The 20,417-nt window shown below is 42.7% G+C and overlaps 1 protein-coding gene across 2 annotated transcripts in view; it reads right to left on the reverse strand.

Annotated features, from left to right (window-relative positions):
* Positions 1-20,417, reverse strand: part of ctso (cathepsin O) — a 72,063-nt gene that overhangs the window by 21,315 nt on the left and 30,331 nt on the right. The window contains exons 4-6 of one of the 2 annotated variants that reach the window (XM_043708809.1): positions 10,142-10,309; positions 8,743-8,864; positions 1,312-1,475 (exon numbers count right to left, since the gene is read on the reverse strand). In XM_043708809.1, coding sequence (XP_043564744.1) covers positions 1,312-1,475; positions 8,743-8,864; positions 10,142-10,309 — 454 coding nt within the window. The remainder of the gene's footprint in view (positions 1-1,311; positions 1,476-8,742; positions 8,865-10,141; positions 10,310-20,417) is intronic. The other variant, XM_043708810.1, reaches the window with a different exon arrangement.

Genomic DNA, 20,417 nt, shown 5'->3' on the forward strand with positions numbered 1-20,417 from the left:
TCAACCACGTCTGGGGGGAAATTGCGGTCTTTGAAGAAGGAGGCCATCTGGGTTGTTCGGTATTGGAACTGGTCCTCCTGGGAGCAGATGCGGCGGAGGCGAAGGAATTGGGAATATGGGATGGCGTTTTTACAGGGGGCAGGGTGGGAGGAAGTGTAATCTAGGTAGCTGTGGGAGTCGGTCGGTTTGTATGGCATCTATGGCATGGCCACCTTGTGAAACAAGGTCTGTCCACTGGACTCATATTTGTGGATAAACCACAGTTACTCCAAACTCTGCTTTGGTTCCAAAACTCAAAGCTCAAATTTTTGAGGCTCGACATATAGCCTGGACAATCACATATGAAGTATCCACAACCTCCCTCATGGCACAGAATGGGCATTTTTTAAACTATGCTTAAGCTTATTTTCAGAATTTTTAAAATTGGAGATCATAAGGTAGAAAATAACATCACTCACCAACTGGCTCCAATACATCCAGCTCTTTGCAAACAGCTCTTCACCAACCAATCAGCTTTTTTCAGAGTTTCTTGTGATATCACTGGTATTTTCCAAACTGGACATGCTGTATTTGACAGTGCCTTCCCAATTCAGAAGGCCTTAACTACTAGTCCCAATTTATATCATTCTGTTCCACACTGTTTTCAGAAAGGTTTGCTGCCTTCTTGTCTCACAGGTAAGTCACCAAAACCACATATCCCTTCAGGCTGAATTGCCCAGACTGTGTCTGGAGATTAGTTTTGAATTTTACAACCCTTCAAGTACAGCCTATATTCTTGGGCAACTGTTCTGAACAAGGTGATATAACCTGCTATAGCCTATGTTACTTCATTTAGAATCAGAAAGGCAGATTCCTGATTTTCATTGTAAGTAAATCCTGTGTTCTGGATGTGACTGGAAATATTCTGTGTGTCTATGATCTACTCCACAACTAGTGCAGTTTCATTGTTAAAATTTATTCGGTTTGTATCCCACAACTCTCCATAGAGGCCACAAGCTAGTAAAAGATACATTACACATTACAGAACATTGAGTTTGTACTGCCAAAACATACTATTACCTGCACTAGGCCCACTTCCTTGAATATTACAAGATTTTAAGTGATTGTCCAAGTATTTTATAAAGGTTGTGAGGTATCCTGACTCGACTAACTCCCAGGCAGTGCATTCCAGACCCTTGAAGAATATCTTATAATGAAATCAGAATGACAACCTCAAAATGGGAACAACACACATTTTAACCAAAATGGTTCTGTAAGTGTTCAATAAACTGAACTTTCAAAGTCTCAGTTATGAAATTAAATTTCACATACCTGTCGTGTCATAACCAGTGATGACTACTGCATGGTTTGACTTTCCTTGAGAGCAGTGATGCTGAATAATGCCACCAAGATAGTCCTGCCAACTTACTGCATCCACGACTACCACCAAGGGACCCCATTCTAACAGTTTCTCCATCATAATATCTTCATTATATCTACATACAGCAACATTTATAAATACAGATTAGTTTTTTTAAAATATTGGAACACATCAAAAATGTAGTGAAACAAAATTAATCATAGAAAACATCAAAGTAGCGTATTATTTTATCTCAGCAAAATAAAAAATGACCCACTAAATTTGATGAGCATCTTGTAAAAATTGAACATGATGATTCCATTTTTAAAGATATTAACCTGCTCTGCAAAAGTGAGCTGATGGTTGTTATAGATATGATTTTTTTTAACTTAGCTATAAGTAACTGCATAGTACTTATTGCACAATAATTAATATACCTAGGTTAGTGCAGAAGTCAACAACCCTAATAACGAGAAAGGCAATTTTCAAATTTAGCGGAAAATCCAATATTTTAAGAACTGCAATGCTATCATATATTTTATATTGATCATTTTATTGGAATTTGAATGTACTTCTTGTTCCATAGAAAAAAGTATTCTGTTACGTTGTTATTGTGTTAAATTTTGTGTGATTAATATCAACATTACATTTTTGAAGCATTTCTTTCCTAAACAAAGCAAGAAGTGCATTACATCCAGGCTTGTGCTGAGAAGTGGCAAGTGACATTCATGTTACACAAGTGCCAGACAATGACCATCTCCAACAAGAGAAAATCTAACCATCATCCCTTAACATTCAAAGGTGTTACCACCTATTCACACACTATTCAACACTGTCGGGGGTTACCATTGACCAGAAACTGAAGCGGACTAGCCATATAAACACAGTGGCTACAAAGAAAGGTTGGAGACAAAGAATTTTGCAGCCAGTTACTCACCTCCTGATTTCCCAAAACCTGTCCACCATCTACATGTCAGAAATCAGGAGTGAGATGGAATAATCCCCACTTGCCTGAATGGCTGCAGCTCCAACAAAAATTGATGCGAGACAGGATAAGCATCTACTACTTCAACAATCCACTCTGTAGCATCAGTACAAAATGTTTACAAAATGACTGGAACAAACTAACAAAGTTCCTTAGGTAGCACATTCCAAACTTATGACCTCTGCCGTTTAGAAGGACAAGAACATCAGATACATGGGAACTTCCTCCCTAATGTTATCATGGCTCACCATGACCACAGTCCCCTAGGCATCAAGGACATGCAGTAGCTGCTCCTTGAATAACCTCCACATTTCAATTGTGCCCATTCCCTGCAGTTTCCTTCTCCATTCTATGCATCCTAAATCTTGTCTAATCGCATCGTAATTGCCTCTTCCCCCAGCTGTAACTCCTGTCCTGTGATATATATCTATTCATTTCCATCACTAAAGTAAATGTAACTGAGTTGTGGTCACTATCACCAAAGTGCTCATCTACCTCCAAATCTAACACCTGGCCAGGTTCATTACCCAGTACCAAATCCAATGTGGCCTCGCCCCTTGTTGGCCTGTCTACAAACTGTCAGAAAACCCTCCTACACATACTGGACAAAAATTGACCCATCTAAAGTACTCCAACTATTGCATTTCCAGTCAATATTTGGAAAGTTAAAGCCCCCCATAACAACTACCCTGTTACTCTCACTCCTATCCAGAATCACCTTTGCAATCTTTTCCTCTATGTCTCCGGAACTTTTCAGAGGCCCATAGAAAACTCCTGACAGGATGACTTCAGCCCATACTACCTCAGTAGACAAGTCCTCATCAAATGTTCTTTCTGCCACCGTAATACTGTCCTTGAATAACAATGGCATCGCACGCTACTCAGATCAAGGGCAATTAGGGATGGGGAAACAAAAGATAGTGACATCGTATCAATGAATAAATGTTCAAAATACGGTAAATAGTCAAAAGATGGACATAATGCCCTGTATGTATCTGTTCTGACAAAGGGTCACTGGACATAAAACTTTAACTTTGTTTTTCTCTCTACCAATGCTACCAAATCTACTGAATTTCTCCATCATTTTCTGTTTTTGTGCCATTTACGTAACTCTTCAATTCGCTGTAACTATCTTAAAAATAATTCCAACCTACAAACAATCGATAAAAGTGAAGAACTGCACCGTGTCAACAATGAACTGCAAGGAACTCTGGAGTGATCGCTGTACTAGTGCAATGGCCAAATACTATTTAAAATAATTAGCTTGGGGTAACTGATTTGGGAGAGAATCACTACAGGGGCTCGATGTTTAAATATACAATACCCTGAAAAAAAAGCGAGATCACAAATAGCATTTATGAGGCATTAAAATGGTTAAATCATAAAGACAGGTTCTGTAGACAAGGCTTGCATTTTCTTAAATGTAGAACATGGAGGATTAACATAACTGAAGTATCATTTAAGATGATTAAACAACTTGGCAGGATAGGTAGAAATTAATTCCTCAGGTATCCTGAACAAAAAAAAACCCAAAAATCTGCCGAGGTTAAGTCACTTAAAAACTTCAAAACTAAGACTGATCATGTTTTATTAGGAAAGGATATTAAAGAAAATGGAATCAAGGTCAGGAGGAAAGACTTGCAATTACAGAAACCACCCAACCCCACTCTGCCAGATCAAAACACCCCCAGATCTGACACCCACTCTCTATTCCCCGTGGGACCCGATTTCTCTGGCTCACCCAACCTATCCTAAGCATTTACCTATCCCCCTTGCCACCTGGTATCCCATCCAGCTGGCATTCTGCACCAATCCCAGCTGGCACCCTACCTGTCACTCGGGCACCCTATCCACGTCACCCAAACATCATACTTATAGATTTTTTAAATTAACCTGTTTGACACATTATGACACACTCCGGAGACATTAAGACCTGAATCCTTATCATGAAACCTAACATTTAGAGACATTACCACTATGCCATAAGGGTCCTCCCATACCAGCATTATCTACTTATGTTGATGTCCCTTTTCCTCTAAAAGCCATAACACCTTGAAATGTTTCATTCAATGTTTTGGCCTCAGCTGCTTTCTGTAGCAGAGACTTCCAGAGATTCACCACACAGAGTGAAGAAATTTTTCCTCATCTCAATCCTAAATGGCCTACCGTAGATGCATGCAATCCCTGCAGTGTGGAAACAGGCCCTACGACGCAACAAGTCCACACTGACCCTCCGAAGAGTAACCCACCCAGACCCATTCCCCTCTTACTCTACATTTACCCCTGACTAATGCAATAACCTACACATCCCTGAACACTATGGGCAATTTTAGCATGGCCAATTCACATAACCTGCATATCTTTGGATTGTGGGAGGAAACCGGAGCACCCGGAGGAAACCCACGCAGTCACTGGGAGAATGTGCAAACTCCACACAGAAAGTTGCCGAGGCTGGAATTGAACCCGGGTCCCTGGCGCTGTGAGGCAGCAGAGTTAACCACTGAACCACCATACCACCCCACCCTTTATCCTTAGATTGTGACACCTGGTTCCGGAATCCCCAGTCATCAGGGACAGCCTTCCTGAGTTTATCCTGTCTATTCCTGTTAGAATTTTATTGATTTCCACAAGATCTCCTCCTCAGTCTTCCTAACTCCAGTGAATATAGTCCTATCTGATCCAATCTCTCTTGATATGTCAGTTCTGCCATCCCAGAAATCAGTTTGGTAAACTCTGATTGTACCCCTTCATAGTCAGACATTTTTCCTCAAATAATGAAAACAAAACTGCATAAAATACTCCAGATATGGTCTCACCAAGGCCTTGTACCATTGCAGCAACACATCCCTGATCCTGGAATTAAATCCTCTTCCAACATGCGATTTGCCTTCTTCACCTGCATGCTTACTTCAAGTAATTGGTGAACAAAAACACCCAGGTATCGATGCGCCTCAACCTCCCTCTTCCTCAATCTAACATCTAGTGGGCGGCACGGTGGCACAGTGGTTAGCACTGCAGCCTCACAGCGCCAGAGACCCGGGTTCAATTGCCGCCTCAGGCAACTGACTGACTGGGATCCAGCACTGATTTCAGCTGTACTCCACTCGTCACTAGGTGAAGGTGAGGGCTGCAGATGCTGGAGATTAGAGTCGAGAGTGTGGTGCTGGGAAAGCACAGCAGGTCAGGCAGCATCTGATGAACAGGAGAATCGACATTTCATCAGGAATGAGACTGCGAGTTGGGGGTTGTGATCTGGTGAAATTCACATTGATGCCGAGGGGTTGGAGAGTCCTGAGGTGGAAGATGAGGCGTTTTTCCTCCAGGCATCGGGTAGTTAAGGTGTGACAATGGGGGAGGCCTAAGACCTGCATGTCCTTGGAGGAGTGGGAGGGGGGAGTTGAAGTGTTTGGCCATGGTTGGTGTGGGTGTTCCGGAGATGTTCTCTGAAGAGCTCTGCGAGTAGGCATCCTGTCTCCCCAATGTAGAGGAGACCCCATCTGGAGCAACAGATACAGTAAATGGCATGTGTGGAAGTGCAGGTGAAACATTGATAGATGTGGAAGGCTCCTTTGGGGCCTTGGACAGAGGTGAGGGGGGAGACGTGGGCGCAGGTTTTTTAATTCCCCTGGTGGCAGGGGAAGGTGCTGGGAAGGTAGAGTGGGTTGGTAAAGAGCATGATGAGGGAGTCGCGGAGGGAATGGTCTTTATGGATAGTGGAAAGAGGTGGGTAGGGAAATATATCTCTGGTGGTGGGGTCCGTTTGTAGTGGTGGAAATGGCGGAGAATGATGCGATGTATCCAGTGGTTGGTGGGGTGGAAAGTAAGGAATGGGGGTTTCTGTTCTTGTTGCAATTGAAGGGGTGGGGTTTGAGGGCGGAGGTGCAGGAAGTGGATGAGATGCGTTGGTGGGCATAACCAACCACGTGGGAGGGGAAATTGCGGTCTTTGAAGGAGGTGGCCATCTGGTGTGTTCTGTGGTGGAACTGGTCCTCCTGGGAGCAGATGCAGTGGAGGTGGAGGAATTGAGAATAAGAAATAGTGTTCTACAGGAGTCAGGATGGGTGGCGGTGTAGTCCAGTTAGCTGTGGGAGTCGGTGGGTTTGTAGAAGATTTCCGTGTTGAGTCGGTCACCGTTAATGAAGATGAAGAGGTTCACGAAGGGGAGGGAGATGGTCCAGGTGAACTTAAGATCAGGGTGGAATGTGTTGGTGAAGTTGTTGAACTATTCAACCTTCTCGTGGGAGCACGATGTGGCACCAATGCAGTCATCAATGTAGCGGAAGAAAAGGTGGAGAATGGTGCTGGTGTAACTACGGAAGATGGACTGTTGCATGTAACCAACAAAGAGACAGGCATACCCATGGCTATCCCTTTCGCCTGGAGGAAGTGGAGGCTTTAAGGGAGAAATTATTGAGGGTGAGGACCAGTTCAGTCAAATGCATGAGAGTGTCACTGGAAGGGTACTGGTGGGGACATTGGGAGAGGAAGAAACGGAGAGCTTGGAGGCCCTGATCATGGCGGATGGAGGTGTAGAGAGATTGAACATCCATGGTGAAGATGAGGCATTGGAACGAGGGAAAGAAAGATCTTGGAGGAGGTGTAGGGTGTGGGTGGTGTCCCAAATGTATTTGTGGAGATCCTGGACTGGGGGGGATGGGACAGTACCAAGGTATGCAGAGATGAGTTCGGTGGGGCGGGAGCAGGCTGAGATGATGGGTTGGCCAGGGTAGTCAGGCTTGAGGATCTTGGGTAGGAGGTCAAACCGGGCAGTGCAGGGTTCCCGAACTAGGAGTTTAGAAGCTGTGGTTGGGAAATCCTCTGAGGCGATGAAGTTGTATACGGTCTGGGAGATGATGGTTTAGTAATGTGGGGTGGGGGAGGGGGGGTTGGCTGAGGTAATGATCAAGGGGGCAGTAGGAGGAGGTGTCTTTGAGTTGCCGCCCGGCTTCAGCAGTGTACAGGTCAACGCGCCAAACCACCATTGTGCCCCCCCCCCTTATCCGCTGGTTTGATGGAACCCTGCCATTTGGAAAAATGCTCATTTATTCCAACTCTTTCTTTCCTGTCTGCCAACGAGTTCTATATCCATGTCAGTAATTATCCCCATCCCACGTGCTTTAACTTTACATGTTAATCTCTTACATTGGACCCTATTGAAGTTTCCTGAAAGTCCAAATAAACGATATCCATTGGCTCTCCCTCATTAACTCTGCTAGCTGCATTCAAAAAAATTCCAGCATGACTTCCCTTTCACAAATCCATGCTGATTTGTCCTATCCTGTCCCATGCTTTCCAAGTGTTCTGCTATGAAATCTTTTAGAATGGACATTTAGTGTTTTCCCCACTAGTGAAGTCAGGTTATCCAGTCTGTAATTCCCTGTTTCTATCAACTTTTTTAAATAGTGGGTTTGCATTAGCAACCCTACAATCCATAGGAACTATTCCAGAGTCTACAGAATCTTGAAAGATGACCACCCATTATTTCTAGGGTCACTGTAATACTCTGGCAAGTAGATTAACAAGCCCTGGGGATTTATCCACCTTTAATTCCATTAATTTCTCCAACACCCCATTTCCCAAATATACTGATTTCCTTCCAGCTGATCTCTCTCACTACAGCCTGTGTCCCTCAGCAGTTTTGAGGCTTTATTTGTGTCCTCCTTTATGAAGGCAGAATCAAAGCATATATTTAATTAGTCTGCCTTCTTTATGTTTCACGATATGGTGGCTCAAGGGGCAGCATGGTGGCTCAGTGGTTAGCACTGCTGCCTCACAGCGCCAGAGACCCGGGTAAAATTCCCACCTCAGGCGACTGACTGTGTGGAGTTTGCACGTTCTCCCTGTGTCGGCGTGGGTTTCCTCCGGGTGCTCTGGTTTCCTCCCACAGTCCAAAGATGTGCAGGTCAGGTGAATTGGCCATACTAAATTGCCCATAGCGTTAGGCGCATTAGTCAGGGGTAAATGTTGGGGAATGGGTCTGGGTGGGTTGCTCTTTGGAGGGTCGGTGTGGACTTGGGCTGAAAGGCCTGTTTCCACACTGTAGGGAATCTAATCCACATTCTTCAGCATCTCTACCTTTTAAGTGGGCGGCACGGTGGCTCAGTGGTTAGCACTACTGCCTCACAGCTTCTCTTTGTGGAATTTACACATTCTCCCTGTGTCTGCGTGGTTTATCTCCGGGTGCTCCGGTTTCCTCCCAGAGTCCAAAGATGTGCTGGTCAGGTGAATTGGCCATGCTAAATTGCGCATTGGTTGTTGGGTGCATTAGTCAGAGGGAATGTGTCTGGGTGGGTTACTCTTCGGCGGGTCGGTGTGGACTTGTTGGGCCGAAGGGCCTTTTTCCACACTGTAGGAAATGTCCAAGTCAATTCAATTTTGCATCACAGATGACATAATAGACTGACGAAATCTCAAATACCTGAAGTTATATGCTTTATAATCTTTGATAGCAACACCAAATGTAGACTTTGAAAAATAATGGCACATTCCAGTTTTTGCACTGAAAGGATACTCTGACTCTTTCACCAGCTTTGCTTTGCTCTGTATATAAACAGAAAACAAATAAATCGACAATATACATGATTATTAGTGACTATAAATATATATATATCTTTGCAAGGGATATTTATTATACTTTGTTTATATTTACCTAATTTATGTAGAGTATAATCTTCTGTATCTGAAAAAAATCCTCATTTATTTACTTTTCATAATCATTGTTCCCATTACAGTCGGACATTGACCTTGGGGAAGCTGTACCTCATGTGAACTGATTTGTTTTAATACCTCTGGATGCACCAAAATATTTAAATTATAACCTAACTCCACCTCTTCCTAGGGTTCATTACTTTACTAAGTGGTTGTTTTTGTATATGGAGTACTAAAATAATTCCCTCACATTTTGAATGTTAATAATCCTCATTCTTTAAATATGACATGATTTAGTTATGAGTTTATTTCAAAAATTGTAATGCATAAACTGGAATTTGAGAATCAGGAAGGAACAGGAGTAAAAAGAAAAAGTAATAAATCAAACGATATTTTACTGTTGCAGTGTTAGAGGAAACTAATCATATAAAATTCACCCCCTTCTCACTTTTGTCCATGACATTACCAGTAGTGCTGTTCCTCTATGTGAAATGGATTTTATTGTGCATGAATAGCCTTCTCCAATAGCAGCAGAAGTTCCTAAAGGAACGTTTTGAACTATTGGTTGGAAGGTTGCTGGGCTAGAAAATAGCATAGAAACATTTTTGAGCACACTGAAAACCAAAAGCTTTTAACCTCAGTTAAACTGAGCAACCGTATTGAATACTTTATGGAAAAAGCCCATTATAAACAAGTGCATAGTTTACTTACTCACAGAAGAAATTGCAATTAGGTTAATTGGACATGACCTTCCATCCATAAATCCATGTTGCCTGTCCGAATCAATTCAAGTTCTCCAAAGTTCAATTACTCTCTTTAATTAAAATTCAATAAGTTCACCACAATAAATTTCACTAATAGGTCTATAATTTTCTTGTTTTCCTCTCTCTCACTCTTTCATCATCTTAAATAGTAAATATCTTTACTATGTCCAATCAAACCCGACAATTTTCCCGGACAGTAAAGTTTCATTGGAATGCACTGTTGACGAGTGAGGTGTGTGCTTGGAGAGCTATAAAATATTTAATCTTGCTTGTGCTGCTACCTTGAGTGTAGAGTGGACATAGTAAACTTCTTGTTTTCCTTATTTGCCAATGTAATATTCCATAAAAGATACTCCTATGGACTCACCGGCAAACACTGGTCATTTGTCAAAAAGCCATACCAACCTCATTTAGCCACATTAGGGCATTGATGGGTGAGCCACCTTTGCAACCTGCATCCCTATAAGAGCAATCTATAACCTCTTGTGCACTCAGCAACTTCAGGTGTCCCTCTTTGATTGCACATAAAGATTCAATACTCTCCACAATGCTGAATGCCCAGCAGCCACCGCACTGCAAAAAAAAAATGCAAAAATCAGTCTGATTGTTGCATAACCCAAATTAATCCCAAGGGAATTAGCCTGATTAATGCATTTTCCTTACTTATCAAATAATACTTCAGCAATAATTGCATACATAAAATATATCTGCTGATAGTTATAATTATTAATGTTACTTTAATAGACCTTGTAAGTAACATACTTTTCTTCTGGCAGCAAGAAAATAAATGGAACTAAAAAGTTGACATCTGAAAATATTTATTATTGACAAATCATCTAAACTACATCTGAAGGTTGAACTACAGCCTGGTCACTTTAATAGGAAAGTGACAGTACATTACCTTTTGACTCCATTTAATACATTCTGCACGTTAAATTTGGAATATGAAATCCTTGAGAGAACTTAAAAAAAAACTAGACTTTCTGGACATAATGGAAGCATTCTAGAGAACCTAAACATTTTAATTCTGGCATGTTGGAAAGTGCATTAGGAGAGAAAAGATTTGCTTGAGCATACCTCAAGTCCATAATAGACATGTTGGCACTTAAATGAGCTACATTTGCCAAGGAAGAAAACTAATTGTGTGACAGTTCTTAAGCTATAATACCTAATAACGAAAATATTTATTCAATAACACAGAAGAAGTAGATAATGCTAACCAAGGCATATGTTTTATATCATTCTTTTTGTTTGGCTACAAGGGGCAGTACATAGCAAACTGATGATTTATTTAAAAGAGTCAAGGGACAAAAATGTCATGAAATATCATATTATGATGCTAGTGTACAATTACCAAGTACCACCCTGCTTCTTTCATTAAGGAGATTGATTTTGACAACTGTAACACAGTAGTTTCTTGATTTTTTTTAATAACATTTATTTTCTAGCACAGTATCTGCTGACACCTACTGGATCTTTATATAAACAGCTCTGCTGGTTGGAATGCTTAAAGCATAGTTTGGTTTTGAAAATTCTGTCAACACTATGTCCAGGGTATTTTGGTACTGAAGCAGATGCACTGCGTTGTGAAAATCTTCTGGTTCTTGTCACTTGCCTTTGAAAAGTTTGCTCCATTTGGGGCACGACATCTATTTCAGGTAAGAGGTGTAGGATGGAGTTGACCTGTTACCCCCGATGCAGATGGAAGTGGTCACAGGGCTGACAATGGTAAACAGTCTAGTGAAATTACCCACCTTGATTCTCTTGGACTTTTTGCTAGTTATTTTCTTTGACCATACACATTGACCAGTGCTCCTACCCACCTTCATGGTGTCCTTGCAGACCGAATGTCAACTTAGTACCAATCCATGACCTCTCACCACCTCCACATCCCTATACCATCTTAATGCCAATTCATGACCCCACTCATGTTGTAAGCTCTTAGAGCCTATCAGCCAACCTAACAAGCATTCACTGAGCGCAGACTATTTAATTCAGATTAATTGTTCTCCAAACATTATTTGCCTTTCAAGAGCATTTACATCTACTTTAAACTGTAACTTTCACACTGAAAGTCCCTTGCTCAAGTAAAAATAGGATCTATTTGAAGTTAGCACTGAAGTGAAGTGGCCATGCTAAGGTTCAGCTTCTCTCCATATCTTGCTCCCATAGTGAAAATGCAATTAGTCACAAAAAGGAGGTGGGACAGTTGTATCCAGGTCCTCACTGCCATTTTTAAGGATTCCTGGATTCTACATGAGTCCATGAAAAATAGGTCAATACTACAGCCATGCTCAATAACAGTATATAAATCAATAATTGGACCTTTCTTTTTAATAACGTTTTGAATGGGACTATTTTGAGAATTGCAACAACAAAATGCTCATCATGTTTTTAGAATGCAAAAATTAGATTATGTTTTAAGAATAACCCTTTGAGCACAATATTAGATGAATGGTGGAACCCCTGGATATGGAAGTTGGGAGAAGGATCAGTCATCAGAGCTGTGACTAGGGAGTGAGCTCAGAGGCAGTTGAGAAGAATGGGAACATTGGAAGTTGTGGGCGAGGATATGAATTTGAGTGTTAGAATCAAAAGCTTGATGAAGGAAGGGTTGTAGATGTCTAAACATGAACTTTAGAAAGGCGTTGATAAGGTTTCCCATAGTACGCTGATGGAGAAAGTAATGTCACATGGGGTCCAGGGTGTACTAGCTAGATGGATAAGGAACTGGCCTGGGCAGCAGGAGTCAAAGAGTGGAAGGGAGTTTCTTCAAATGGAGACCTGTGACCAATGGTGTCCACTGTTGGGACCACTGTTGTTGTGATATACATAAATGATCTGGAGAAAGGTCTGATTAGCAAGTTTGCAGATGACACTAAGAATAATGGAGTAGCAGACAGTGAAGGGGACTGTCAGAAAACACAGCAGAATATAATTGGATTGGAGAGTTGGGCAGAGAAATGGCAGATGGAATTTAATTCAGGCAAATGTGAGATGATGCATTTTTGAAGATCCTGGGGAAAATTGATGCACAGAAAGATCTGCAAGTTCAGGCCCATTGCAACCTGAAGGTGGTTGATAGAATGGTCAAGAAGGAATACGGCATGCTTTCCTTCATCGAATGGGGTATTCAGTACAAGAGTTAGCAGGTCATGTTACATTTTTAGAAAACTTTGGTTCGGCCACGTTTGGAATACTACATACAGTTCTGGTCACCACATTATCAAAAGGATTTGGATGCTTTGGAGAGAGTGCAGAGGAGATACACCAGAATGTTGCCTGGTATGGAGGGCACTAGGTATGAAGAGATGTTGAGTAGATTAGGATTATTTTCATTAGAAAGATGGAGTGGGGGGGGGGAACCTGACTGAGGTCTACAAAATCATGAGAGGTATAGACAGAGTGGATAGCAGGAATCTTTTTCACAGAGTGGGGACACAATTACTTGGCGTCATGAGTTCAAAGTGAGAGGGGAAAAGTTGACAGGAGATATGCATGGAAAGTTCTTTACATTGCCAGCAGTGGTGGTGGAGGCGGGCATGATAGTATCATTTAAGATGTATCTAGACAGATACATGAATCTGGATGTACATAGAACATAGAACAATACAGCGCAGTACAGGCCCTTCAGCCCTCGATGTTGCGCCGATCCAAGCCCACCTAACCTACACTAGCCCACTATCCTCCATATGCCTATCCAATGCCCACTTAAATGCCCATAATGAGGGAGAGTCCACCACTGCTACTGGCAGGGCATTCCATGAACTCACAACTCGCTGAGTAAAGAACCTACCCCTAACATCTGTCCTATACCTACCCCCCCTTAATTTAAAGCTCTGCCCCCTTGTAATAGCTGACTCCATACGTGGAAGAAGATTCTCACTGTCGACCCTATCTAAACCCGTAATCATCTTGTACACCTCTATCAAGTCACCCCTAAACTTTCTTTTCTCCAATGAAAACAACCCCAAGTGCCTCAGCCTTTCCTCATGCGATCTTTCTACCATACCAGGCAACATCCTGGTAAACCTCCTCTGCCCCCGTTCCAGTGCCTCCACATCCTTCCTATAGTATGGCGACCAAAACTGCACACAATACTCCAGATGTGGCTGCACCAGAGTCTTATACAACTGCAATATGACCTCAGTACTCCGGAACTCAATTCCTCTACCAATAAAAGCCAGTACGCCATATGCCTTCATTACCGCACTATTTACCTGGGTGGCAACTTTCAAAGATTTGTGTACATGGACACCAAGATCCCTCTGCTCATCCACACTACCAAGTATCCCACCATTAGCCCAGTACCCCATCTTTTTGTTACTCTTACCAAAGTGAATCACCTCACACTTAGCTACATTGAACTCCATTTGCCACCTTTCTGCCCAGTTCTGCAGCTTATCTATATCCCGCTGTAACCTGCCACATCCTTCCTCACTGTCTACAACTCCTCCGACTTTCGTAGGTTTGCTCGCTGAGCTGGAAAGTTCGTTTTTAGATGTTTCATTGTCATACTAGGTAACATCCGTGAGTCTCCAGATGAAGCACTGGTAGCATGGCTCGCTTTCTATTTATATGTTTAGGTTTCCATGGGTTGGTGATGTCATTTCCTGTGGTGACATCATCTCCTGTTTTTTTTCTCAGCGGGTCGTAAATGGGATCCAAGTCAATGTGTTTGTTGATAAGGTTCCAGTTGGAATTCCATTCTTCTTGGAATTCTCGTGAGTGTCTCTGTTTGGCTTGTCCTACGATGGTTGTGTTGTCCCTGTCAAAGTTGTGTCCTTCCTCATCTGTATGTAAGGATACGAGTGAGAGTGGGTCATGTCTTTTTGTGGCTAGTTGATGTTCATGTATCCTGGTGGCTAGTTTTCTGCCTGTTTGTGCAATGTAATGTTTGTTAAGAGTTCTTGCAAGGTATTTTGTAAATGACATTAGTTTTGCCTGTTGTCTGTATAAGGTCTTTCAAGTTCATTAGCTATTGTTTTAGTGTGTTGGTGGGTTTGTGGGCTACCATGATGCCACGAGGTCCGAGTAGTCAGGCAGTCATTTCCAATATGTCTTTGATGTAGGGGAGAGTGGCTAGGGTTTCTAGATGTGTTCTGTCTGCTTGTTTGGGTTTGTTGCTGAGAAATCGGTGGACTGTGTTCATTGGGTACCCATTCTTTTTGAATACACGGTATAGGTGATTTTCCTCTGCTCTGAGTAGTTCCTCTGTGCTGCAGTGTGTGGTGGCTCGTTGAAACACTGTTCTAATGCATCCTCGTTGGTGGATGTTGGGATGATTGCTTCTGTAGTTCAATATTTGGTCCATATGTGTTGTTTTCCTGTAGACACTGGTTTAAAGCTCCCCATTGGCTGTTCGCTCTCCTGCGACATCTAGGAATGGCAGTTTGTTGTTGTTTTCCTCCTCTTTAGTGAATTTTATGCCAGTAAGGGTATGATTGATGGTCTTAAAGGTTTCCTCTAATTTATTTCGTTTAATGATGACAAAGGTGTCATCCACGTAGCGGACCCAGAGTTTGGGTTGGATGGTTGGCACAGCTGTTTGTTCGAGTCTCTGCATTACTACCTCTGCTAAGAACCCTGATATCGGTGATCCCATGGGTATACCGTTGGTTTGTCTGTAAGTTCTGTTGTTGACGGTGAAGTACAAACTTCCCCTTAATACCTCACTAGCCAAATGAATAACAGAGCAAAACGGCTGCAGAATGCTTAGAGAAATGATTAATGATGCCCACAACAGACTTCGTAAATACAACCGGGAAAGTTTGCGCCAAAATTCTTTACTCATTAATGCAACAGACCATTAATGGACGGACACAGTACAATAAGCCATAGATATTAGATAGCAACAAACACAGAAAAGGACAAAAAACTTGAGCTGCAGAAAAAAACTCGACAAATATATACAAAGTGTTCAAAGTTTGTGCGAAGATTTGTAGCTCGGGTGCTAGTTGTTGTGGTTCTGTTTGCTGAGCTGGAAGTTTTTGTTGCAAACATTTCGTCCCCTGGCTAGGCGACATCATCAGTGCTTGGGAGCCTCCTGCGAAGCGCTTCTTTGATGTTTCCTCCGGTGTTTATAGTGGTCTGTCCCTGCCGCTTCCGGTTGTCAGTTTCAGCTGTCCGCTGTAGTGGTTGGTATATTGGGTCCAGGTCGAAAGCAAGATCACAGCTGAAGTCGGACTCAGCTGGAGCGAGACTATATAGCTCAGGGAATTTGGTGCAGAAGAGAAAAGATGCTTTTTACTCGCTTTTTTTGACTCATAGATTATCAAGATTTTTTAAGAGGACAAATTGATGCCCAGGTTCAGGGGCCCAGCACATGAGTCATACCACAGGAAAATTAAATTCATTGCTGTTAGTTACTAATATTGCAGGTAAATAGGAAAGTATTTACAGGTCACAACTATAAGACCAGTAAGGATTTTTTAAAAATTAAATTATGAACTAAGTAAAAAATTGAGATGCAAGGCTTGGAGATGTTTTCTAACCATGAGATATCAGAGCTGATGGACCCTACTGTGGTGCGTAGTGACCACATCTGTAGCAAGTACTGGTTGCTTGAGGAACGCTGGCTCAGGGTTGATGAGCTGGAGTCTGAGCTTCAAACACTGTGACATATCCAGGAGGGGGAGAGTTACCTGGATAACCTGTTTCAGGAGAGAGTCGTATCCCTTAGATGAACTATCTCAAATTTGGTCAGTGCCCAGGGACAGGAAGGCGTGACTACAAACAGAGCAAATAGAGATATCCAGGACATTGTGCTGAAGCAACTTCAGCACTTGAGCTTGTCTAGCTGCTCTGTGTATCACTGTAGGGAGAATGAGCAAACTGACCAAAGTATCATGGCAATGGGAAGAAAGAGAAATGTAGCTGTCATAAGGGATGGTATTATGAGGGGAATAGACACTCTTCTCTCTGGCCAGGATTGAGAGTCCCAAAAGCTGTGCTTGCCTGCCTGGTGCCTGGTTTCAGGATATCTCATCTCAGCTGCAAAAGAACTTGGAGTGGGAAGGGAAAGATCCAGTTGTCATGATCCACGTAGGTACCAAAGAGGAGGCAGGAAAAGGAAAGGGGTTCTGCTGAGGGAATATGAGCAGCTAGGAGCTAAATTAAAAAGTTGAACCAAGAAGGTGCTAATCTCTGGATTTTACCTGAACCACAAGCTAACTGGCATAGGGTCAACATGATTGAACAGGCAAACATGCGGTTCAAAGCCTAGTGTGCAGAAAAAGTTCAAATTGATGGGACATTAGCATCAATACTGGGTAGGAGGGAGCTATTATGAAGGGAGGGGCTTCAGCTCAATCATGTTTGGACCAGAATCCTGGTGAATTGCATAACTAGGGATGGTGTGGATAAGGCTTTAAACTAAATAATAGGTGGGTTCAGTTGCATGGAAAATTAAAGAAGAAGTTCAAGTGGTGGGAGGGATCAGAGGTTATTAAAGTTTCCAGAAGAACTAAAAGGACAAAGTATTGAAAAACTCAGCAATCTAACTTCATTGCAGAGAAGAGGACAACTAGAAGAAGGCAGGCAGTCAACGCAGGACTGAAGGTGGTGTAGTTAGCTGCATGCAGTATACAAAACCAGGTAAATAAGCTTGTGGTACAGTTTGAAATTGGCAGGAATTATGTTTTTGGTATCACAAAGATGTGGTTACAAGGGGATCAGAGCTGGAAAACTAAATATCCAAGGAAACACATCCTATTGAAAGGACAGCAGATGGGCTGAGGGGGTGGGGTTACCTTGTTAGTAAGAAATAAAATTGAATCAAAAACAAGCAGTGTTATAGAGTCGGAAGGCACAGAATCTATGGGTTGAGTTGTGGAACCGCAAAGGAAAAAAAAGGTCCTGCTGGAAGTTATGTATAGGCCTCCTACCAGTAGTCAGAATGTGAGGAAATAAATAAATCAGGAGATAGAAAATGCATTTAAGAAAAGCTCAATGACAGTAATCATGGGGGACTTCAATATGCAGGTTGGCTGGGAAAATCAGGTTGGTAGCAGATCCCAGGGAAAGGAATTTGCAGAATGTCTACAAAATGGCTTTTTGGAACAGCTTGTGATATACCCCACTAGGGAACAGACAATTCTCGACTTGATGATGTGTAATGAGGCAAACTTGATTAGGGAGCGTAAGGTGAAGGAGCCCTATGGGGCAATGACCATAATAACAATTCATCCTTCAGTTTGAGAGGAAGACACTGGACTTCAAGGAAGAGGTGAAGAGCCTTCAGACCATGCTGATGTGGGATGGACATGTAGAAGTGTTGCACATTCACAGAAGAGAGGATGCAGCTAGGGCCAGAAAACTGGAAATTGTGGAACCAACATGAAATGTCATGAGAATTACAAAGTGAGAAGAAACAGAATGAGGTGGTAAGACCAGACTGAACATTGGGTCTGTCAGCGCAGTCCTAGAGTCATGTAGGATAGAAGCAGGCCCTTCGGCCCATCACATCTATGTAAACCAACAAATCAAAAATTAAACTATCCTATTAACCTGCTGTTGGTCTATAGCACCCTACTGCTGTGTCCTGCCAATTTAAGTGCTCATCCAGATGCTTTTTAAATGTTGCCTGTACCACCCTCTCATGCAGCATAATACATATTTCTACCACCATCTAGATGAATTTTCTTTTTCCTCACATGTCCACTGAATCACTTATTCCTCACCTTCAACTTTGCCCTCTGGTGAAGTACAGCACAGAAACAGACCCTTCCCTCCAACTCGTCCATATTGACCAGATATCCTAAATTAATCAAGTCTCATTTGCCAGCATTTGGCCCAGATCTGCCTGAGCCCTTCCTATTCATATCATCCCATCTGGATGCCTTTTAAATGTTGTAATTGTCCTAGCCTCCAACACTTCCTCTGCCAACTCACTCCATGCATGCACCACTCTCTGCGTGAAAAAGTTGCTCTTTAGGTCCCTTTTAAATCTTTCACCTTAAACCTATGCCCTCTAGTTTTGGACTTCCCTGTGGACTTCTCTTGGCTGTCCATCCTATCCATGCTGCTCCTGATTTATAAACTTCCATAATGTCACTCCGCAGCTCCAGGGAAAATAGCCTCAGCTTATTTTGGTCTTAGACATATCTGCCATGTGGAAAAGATTCTTACGATCTACGCTATCTATACCTCATAACTTTGTGTAACGCAAATCAGACACCACCTCAGCCTCCTCTGCTCTAAGGAAATCAAACAGCCTATTCAGTGACCCATATGGGCAGAATTTTGTTGTAATGATAAAATCGGACTAAGATTCCAAGACTAGAAGTATTGGGATGATCTTACAAAAACTCAAGGGAAGTGGGCTTCCAAACTTGAGAAGATTACGATGATAATGTGCTGTTTAGGGCAATTACTACGAACAGAGCAGGAGTTAAAAACCATCCATAATGAATGGGCGGCATGGTGGCACAGTGGTTAGCACTGCTGCCTCACAGCGCCAGAGACCCGGGTTCAATTCCCGCCTCAGGCAACTGAGTTTGCACGTTCTCCCTGTGTCTGCGTGGGTTTCCTCCGGGTGCTCCGGTTTCCTCCCAAAGATGTGCAGGGTCAGGTGAATTGTCACTGCTAAATTGCCCGTAGTGTTAGGTAAGGGGTAAATGTAGGGGTATGGGTGGGTTGCGCTTCGGCGGGTCGGTGTGGACTTGTTGGGCCGAAAGGGCCTGTTTCCACACTGTAAGTAATCTAATCTAAATCTAGAGCATGCAAAAAGGGAGATCAAAGAATTAAAGCTGAAAAACACAGCTCAGGGCCAGAGGAATCAGGCAAACCTGCTCCACGTGGAGCAATTCCAATCCCAAAGTGAACAGGCATGTCAGGACACTCATCACGTAGTGTTAGAGAAAGGTCACTGAGAAGGAAACAAGGCAACTGAAAAATAAATGTTTAGATTTGCAGGCAGCAGTCAAAGTATTACACCAAGCAGACAGAGAAAAGAGACAGGCAGTTGCAGACCATATCAAGTGCCCGCAGGGTATCAACAGCACAGCTCTCGATTCGAAATGGAATAATATGCACATAAGGAAAGGTTAGGGAGGATGGAGAAGAACAAGGGATATATTGGGATGAGCTCAGGGAAGATGCCCAGCGATATGCCAGGAGCATGAGGAAGTGGGGTCCACCCCCACCCTTTCCAGAGCAGTCAACTCCTTCAGCGGCCATGGGGACAACCCCAGTCGAAATTAACCCGATAACAACTGAGAGATGGGTTTGGACACTGAAGCCCTCGCAATCACATATACCATCCCATTTACAGCGGTACAGTTAGCAGAAACCACAAAAACATCTTCCAAATCTGAATCATCAGTTGATCTGTTTAGGTTCTTTGAGAGGGTCTGGCAGCAGAAAGTCTTACACGGGCTGGACGAGACAGAGATGAAAGGGATTGGTATGTGTTTAAGCCAGTCAGTACAGTCCACGATCACAGCCCCACTAAATGGAGGGGACAGAACCCTTGCCAACATGAAAAAGGCAATCCTAACAGTGATCGGTTATAATAAAGGGGACCGCTTTGATAACTTGAGTAAGTGCAGGCAAAAGAAGGGGAACACCCAAATGCCTTTGCCAGTTGCTTATGGATACGCTTTACAGGAGTTTACAGAGACTTAGACAGAGGTCAGTTATCTGAGGCTGACTCAGCCAAGTGGGCTAGGACTCTAGTTTC

Source organism: Chiloscyllium plagiosum, chromosome 19 (genome assembly GCF_004010195.1).
Source record: "Chiloscyllium plagiosum isolate BGI_BamShark_2017 chromosome 19, ASM401019v2, whole genome shotgun sequence".
Classification (NCBI taxonomy): domain Eukaryota; kingdom Metazoa; phylum Chordata; class Chondrichthyes; order Orectolobiformes; family Hemiscylliidae; genus Chiloscyllium; species Chiloscyllium plagiosum.